A 7659-nucleotide genomic window follows, 5' to 3' on the forward strand; every position below is an offset into this window, starting at 1 on the left:
ATAGATTATATAATTAACAACTGTGATTCTGTCTTAAATGCCAGGTTCTTAATTGATACAAATTTAATTTGTCGATTATTTACTATAGCGTTTCTTATTCCACTTTGTAGTATTTTTAAAATAATATAATCTATGATTTTAAATACTTCCTTTGTTAGTAATTTAATTACTATAAATTTTGATTGATTAATATGCCTCAAATGTATAATAATTGATGAAATTATGAAATTAAAATCAATTTAGAATATTTATTTATTTTTTTCAATATTGTAAAAAATTGCAATAATTTATTATTTTAATATTAAATAATAAAAACTAAATTATTTCCTTTTTGATTTGCTGTTGAAGTTGACACTGTTTTAAGAAACATGTGATATATAAATAAATAACGAGTTTATAAATTTATTGTTTGTTTGTTTTTGTTTTTTTTCAGGGTTTAAATAAATCCTTAATAAAAATTTGTTCATTTAATATAAATATTCCTTTTTTTTTTTTTTTTATTGTTTCGAATGCAGGCTGGTGTAACACTACATATCTAAAGTAATAGCTATTTTGCATTATTTTGTTTTTAATTATGAGAGATAGTTGACTGAATGGTTTATACGAGGAGAAGATGGTAATACCATCTTCTCCTCGTATTTTGTTTTTTATTTAATACCTACCAGATGGAGCTTAAATGGTTAATATAACAGTTATATTGATTTGCTTGCTCATCTGTTGTCTTCACAGATAAAGACTAGAAATTCTGTCAACTATCTTCTCATCATTATGAATCCTAATGCATGGGGTCAACTACTCGATCACAGCCATGAACCTATTCGACGCAGTACTAGACTATACCACCGGTCTAGACTTCTTCAGCACCGTACTTTGTTTCTTCTAGCTCTCCAACTTCTTACATCCATGACACCCCTTCTTGAACTTCAACTTCTTCTATCACCAATTATTCTTTTGTTACTCAGTCTTCTTTAAATGTTTCCACTCCTTATGCCTAATTTGTCATTCTCAAACTTCTTATCCTAATTTCAAATCCCATATAAACACCCTTTATTCTCTCCGTAGACGCCTGGCCCATAATTTAGAACAACATATTTTTTTTTCCAAATGTCACTTAAACTCTCTTTTTCCTAAATCCATCTACAATTCCCTCAGCTATATTTTTACATCCAAACATCTTAAATCTAGATTATCTTCCTTTTTTTCAAATTTCAAAAATCTCTCCTTAACCTAAAAATCTGTGAAATCATTAGAAAAATTCACCACACATATAGTTACATATAGAATAAAATATAGAAATAGATAAATAAAGAATTTATAACAGGCTGTTCTGCAGCAGCCTGGGCTTCAGTCTTCGGGTTGATGTTGGATTTCCCATCTTGTATTATAGGAACAGTGCACCCAACTCAGCTTCGAACAACATGCACATTTAAATTTATATTGATTATCAACTAAGTATGTTGGCATATAAATATTCCAAATATGGTTTATTTTTAATAAAATGTAAAAAAAAAATATTATATGCATTTCTGATGCTTGTGTATTTTAAAATATTTTTGTACATCAATATTGTGGTTGTCTTTAATTTTTGAAAATTATCTGAACTGTCAACTGATCAATTGGTAATTTTAACTAATCAATCGAGCCTGTACCTCAGTAGTAAGATGCAGTCTTACCAATTTGAGATCTATTAGCAGTGCCGTCTCAAATCTGCCCTGGAACGTTGTCTTTTTTCATTGATTGGTGATCCCACAAAATGAAAAACTTTGACCCCCAACCATGGTTAGGCAATATAAGACTCCAATGGAAGTCTTGGCCGAAAAAAAAACTGATCAATCAATGAACCTATATTCATTGCTTTTTCTTTTCCATGTCACCAAGAGATTGCTGGGTTGAAAATAAAAAACTTGGTTCAATTTAATAAAGATATCCGCATTATTAAAAATTAGTCCTACTAAAAAAAAAAAAAAATTTTGGTCTACCAAAATTAATGGGCTCCCCGAAGGCGGCAGTTCAAATGTAGGTATTTTGCACCTTAAGAGAAACAGAATGATTGTATTTAGTTTCCAAGAGCTCCAGCTTCCAGTCTTTCCAAGAGTAGGCAATAAATAAAGTTGGAAAGAAACGGGAGGAGATAAAAGAAGTTCCTCCCATGTGTACCTGTAACATTCTTCCAATAGAAAAGAAAAAAGAACTTATGGGAAGATTAATATTTTTTTGGAAACAAGATGTTCTTTTTATTTATTTAATGTAGTTTACAATTGTACAAAATAATAAATACAATAAGTAAATTGGATGAATGTTTAAAACATTTGAAAATCCTGGGAAGGAACCACCCATTGGTGGTACTTCAAGGATTAAATTTGAAGGTTCCTTGGCCATCTTTTTTTAAGACGCCTCAGAGGAATATCAGGAATTTTTAAGGATGAGATATTAAGAACTAATGGGTAAGGAGTTTGGAATGAAATGAGGCATATCTGTTTTGGGCTAAATCTGCAATGAATGGGATGTTAAGGTCTTTGTGGATGAGTTTATTTTTAAGGTAATAAGGATTTTACGTAGGATTTTGGATTGTAAGGATTGGATGGATGAGGAATTTGATGGTTTGGTAGAGCCCCAGAGCTCAATTCCATATATCTAAATTTAAAAAAAAAATCGTGTGTTCCTATTGTATAGAACTATTTAATGTTTTCAAAATATAGACTATACGAAACAAATTGTTTTGGGGAATTTTTTTAAAATAGCTTTGCGCTTCCGTTGCATAGAACAATTTAGATACGTTTTCAGCAGGTTGTTATCTATACGAAACTTACTTTAGTAGCACCATAACCCGCGATTTTCTCTGCGTCTCTTACCCTTTCGTAAAAAAAAATAGTTTTGGAGATTTTTTTAAAAATCGCTATGAGTTGTTGCATACAACTTCAGCTTTACGAAATATTTTTGAGTAGCTCCAAAACTTCGAAATTTTCTCTGCATCTCGCCCCCTTTCGTCAAAAAAGCAGTTTCTGGGAAAAATTATTCTTCTAATTTAAATCAGTGGGCACTCCTATTCCATAGAAGGGAACGGTTTTTTATTAGTTCCAAACATGGGTCCACCCCTAGATTTGAGACTCAAGAAAAAAAAAGAAAGTAGTGAACTTATTTGATAGGTGGTTTCTTTCTGGAAACATGCTATAACTGGGAAGTTAAAATTGTTGAGTTGACATTTTCACGGATCACAACCACACCTTCCAAGGGACAAGATGGATATGTGCCGATTCTTCGGTAAAAAGGGTAAGATTCAATGAGCACAATTATTCGTCATATACATATCTCTAAAAATAATAAAAAAGAACTTTTTTTAGATTCCATTCTTCCTATTACAACTTGCAGTTTGCCATTTTAATAATCTCAGAATGTTTGTTGAAAACAAATCAAAGAAGGTAACCATCGTAGAAGAGATGGTTAATATTTTTGCCAGCAATCCCATAAGGCTGATGCTCGAAAAAAGAATACAAATCAAATGATGAGACAGAATGCATACCTATTTTGACGGGAGTTCTTCTTTTTTCTTTTTACATCTCTTTATTTGTATTTTCTTTAATATTTCTTTTCTTATCTATTTGTTACTATTACCCTTTACATTTACTATTTACTACCTTTAATTTTTCTTATTATATCTTACTTTTTTACATTTTATACCCCTGTTATTTTACACTTATGTTTTTGTTTTCCTTATGTAACTATGTGTTTGTATCTTTTTTAGCCCTGACGAAGCCCAGCAACGTGGGGCGAAACGTTGGCTTATTAAAATAGTATAATTCTACTATTTGAGTTTTTTTTACCGCACCCGGACCATATTCCTTTCATCATTATAATTTTAGGTTATAAAAATTATAAAGCAATGATTGAATTTTATAAAGTAGACTTAAAATAGTGGCGGTACTTCTTGGAATTACATATCTTTCATTTACCCTACGTTCCAGAATTGACTATATAAATGTATTGAGCGTGTAAAATAGGCTGAGGTCTGCTTTCCCCTTGGCTAAATCCGGCCTGCGCCCATGGTTTCAGATCTCCCCGATTTCAACCAATATTCACCTCCTCTCAGGAACCTCCTTTTTTTAGTTTTCCTATCAAGGATCATTCCTATTTACAAAGGTTGAAAGGACTAGTAAGTATTTTATTTGCTAGAAATTTGTGAAGGAATATATCATCTAAAAACTGATTGAATAGTAATAAAAAAGTCATGTAAACTTTAATATAATAAAGATATAGGAAGAAGATAGTTGACCATATGAAGTAGATTGTAGGAAGATAGTCCAGGTGGCAGTCAATAAAGGTATCCAAATAGTAAAAGAAAACTTACTATGAATTAAATTTTTAAAACCCATTTTCTTTTGTTCTGTCATTTCTTATAATGTTTGTATCTTGTTTTTTCATTTAGCCCTGACAAAGCCCAGTAAAGTGGGACAAAATGTTGATTAACAATAAATAGTTTTCTTTTATTGACCGCCACCCGAACTGTCTTCCTACAATATAATAAAGATATCTGACCCCAATACCTGTATGAAGTAAATAATAAATTACCCTGAATTCACAAAATATTTCACTGAAAGGTCAGTGAAGCAAACTGGATTCAATGTGAATAATCCAATATATAGAAATCCAACTTCCACATCATTGTGAACTACCACAGAGATATTATACTCTACACAATTTAGCTTGGCCCAGAAGAAAATTATTTTAATAGCTCAACAAACCAGAGATAAAATCAGTGTCTGTGGAATAAATCTGTTCGATGCTATGAGAATTCTGAAAAGATGGCTCTGAAACCTTAATGGCATGGCAAACCGTACATATGATGAAAGTTTTTCAATTGATAATGATTTTTATACAAGTGAAAAATCAAGGGTGAATGTTGATAATCTAGCTGTAGCACATAGTAAAATTCAAAATAAAGGATATTTCTTGCTCTGGAATTTCCAATATATTGTTAGAAAATGATATATTGATAACAAATATTTGATAGTGGAATTTTGATATGAATAACGATTTGTTATTAGTTCAAACAGATCTTTAACTATATTTAGTGCATCATAATCTTGTTAATTTCTAATTTTTATTTTTATTAAATATTTAGTATGAAATTACTACACTCTTGTACTCATACCCTGATCCTTGTCATCGGTATAACATTTTACATTGCATTGAGTTTGGTTTAGCTATGAAGGGTAGGTAAATTAACTGTTAAATTTAAGTATGATGTATGACAAAAAAGAATCAATTTTTACCGTAATATTTCAAAATTAATTTAGAAGGGCTGCAAATATCACCATTCTTGATTATTAAGTGTTAATAAAAACTAATACTTTCCAAAACATTTCTATTATTGATGGATCTTTTCAATTTTAAAAATTGTTAAGTTTTTTTGTTTTGGTTTTTCAAGTTTATTTATTGAGATTTGCAACTGCATTCAGAGTGCAAAAAGTCAATGTGCAGTCTAAGACTTGACAGACACTTCTATCTTGAAATTTCTCATCGGCAGAATTTCATTTCTGTGTTAGAAGGTGATATAACGAAATAGAAGTATATGTATATATCTATTGTATATAAACATTAGTGTATCGGAAGGTTTCAGAGCCATCTTTTCAGAATTCTCATTGCATCGAACAGATTTATTCAACAGACACTGATTTTATCTCTGTTTTGTTGAGCTATTAAAATAATTTTCTTCTGGGCCATAGTAAAATTGTGTTGAGTATAATATCTCTGTGGTAGTGCACAATGATCTGGAAGTAGGATTTCTATATATTGGATTATACACATTGATTACAGTTTGTTTCACTGACCTTACAGTGAAATATTTTATGAATTCAGGGTAATTTATTATTTATTTCATACAGGTATATTAGTATTCAGGCATGAAGGGGGATGTAAGGTAAGCTTTGACTGGGTACTAACAACAGGTCCTTATATAGGATAGGAGATAAGATACAGCAAGGAGGAGAGAGTGAAATAAAAGACCACAAGTATTTCCTAAAATAGCATAGATGTACTGATCCACTAAGAATGCACTTACACACTGCCTTTTAAAGAGGAGAATTCAATGAGGCGTTCCTATTTGCCTCGAGTCAACCCTCTGAAATTTACTTCATACAGGTATTGGAGTGTTAGATATCTTTATTATATTGTAGGAAGATAGTCTGGGTTGCAGTCCATAAAGGTATCAAAATATTTTAAAAAAAACTATTTATTGTTAACCAACATTTCGCCCCACTCTGCTGGGCTTCCTCAGAGCTAAATGTAAAAACAAGGTACAAACATAAAAAATTACAGAACATTAAAATAAAAAATATTTTTTTAAAATTTAAGAGTTCGGTTTAGCTGAAGGGTAGGAAAACTAACTGTTTAATGTAAATATTAAGTATTTAAGGAGATAAAAAGTATTCAGGGTAATTTTACTTTAAAATAAATAAGTATAAAAATTGTATACTATGATTGATTCACTAATGAAGTTTATATATGCATTTATTAAATAAAAGTTATCAGTTTGTTTTAGTCCATAACTGTTATTCCATAAATACATAAATATTTAATTAATATGTACATTTTTAAAAGGAACTTTTACTAGTTATGTTAACTGTTTTTATATTACTCTAAAAATTTAAATAAACAACAAATGATATCTTAAATAAGATAATTAAAAAGTTTTCTCTTAGTATTGGAATGTAACTTTAATGTGGGTAAGAGGAGAAGCTGCTCCAGTAACCTGTTGATTCTCAACGCCATATTTTAGTCTCAGTTACCTTCTCCTCCCTGTTACATTAGTGTTGTCATTTTGGTGTTAGTTTCACGGCGCACGGACTTTTTGACCATGTAGTTTTAATTAATGTCAGAAATGGATGTTTTCCTTGATGATAAGACTCTACAAGAAGTTTTAGGTGAGTCAGTTAGATTTCATATTTGATTTTTCTTAAAGACGTCAGTTATATTGTCATTTCTCAGTTGATGCTTCTTACTCGCCTCCTTCCAAAAGGAAGAACTACTTTTTGATTTTGTTATTTATTTATTTATTTCTATTTTTGAAGTATTTAAATTCAATTAAGAACGTTTCAATTCGATACAAATCGCTTTTTCATGCCCAGACGGTTGTGAAAGAACTGATATATTTTCATGAAAGTGTTTACCATATATTTTGAATTTGCCAAATTCTTTGTTACTTTTTAAAATTGTCAATTAAAAAATATGGCCCAAATTTATACATTGTCATACCAGTGTATTCTTCTTACAGAAGTTTTGGTTTCTCTGAATTTGGTTACAGTTATCAGCCTATCATTGGAATTGACAGATACCTTTAATTTATCAATAAACAAGACAATTATCAATATTTATCACTAAAGTAAATTTCATATTATTAAAATCATGATAAATATGTTCTTGAATCTATTATTCAATTATAAAGCTTGGTGTTGTATTCACACTCAGTAAAAAAAAATCTAAAAAAGAACCTTTTAAATTTTTTTTTTATAGAATCAGCTATTATATAATTTTTTTTAGAGAATATTGTTTTTCTTTAAAATTGTATTTTTTGTTATTATTTTTAAATTTTAATTACTTCTACTTCTAATGCTATCCTGTAGTGCTTCTCTATTTCGACAATATTATTATTTGTTATATTTT

At 29.8% G+C, this 7659-nt stretch overlaps 1 protein-coding gene across 1 annotated transcript in view; it reads left to right on the top strand.

Annotated features, from left to right (window-relative positions):
- Positions 1-6785: 6785 nt before the first annotated feature.
- LOC106679622 (myelin regulatory factor) overlaps positions 6786-7659 on the top strand; it is a 124685-nt gene continuing 123811 nt past the window's right edge. Inside the window, exon 1 of the mRNA XM_067051499.1 lies at positions 6786-6920. Within this exon, the coding sequence (XP_066907600.1) occupies positions 6869-6920 (52 nt within the window). The 5' untranslated portion in view covers positions 6786-6868. The remainder of the gene's footprint in view (positions 6921-7659) is intronic.

This window comes from Halyomorpha halys, unplaced genomic scaffold (assembly GCF_000696795.3).
Source record: "Halyomorpha halys isolate HHAL.00 unplaced genomic scaffold, Hhal_1.1 Scaffold211.1, whole genome shotgun sequence".
Taxonomy (NCBI): Eukaryota; Metazoa; Arthropoda; class Insecta; order Hemiptera; family Pentatomidae; genus Halyomorpha; species Halyomorpha halys.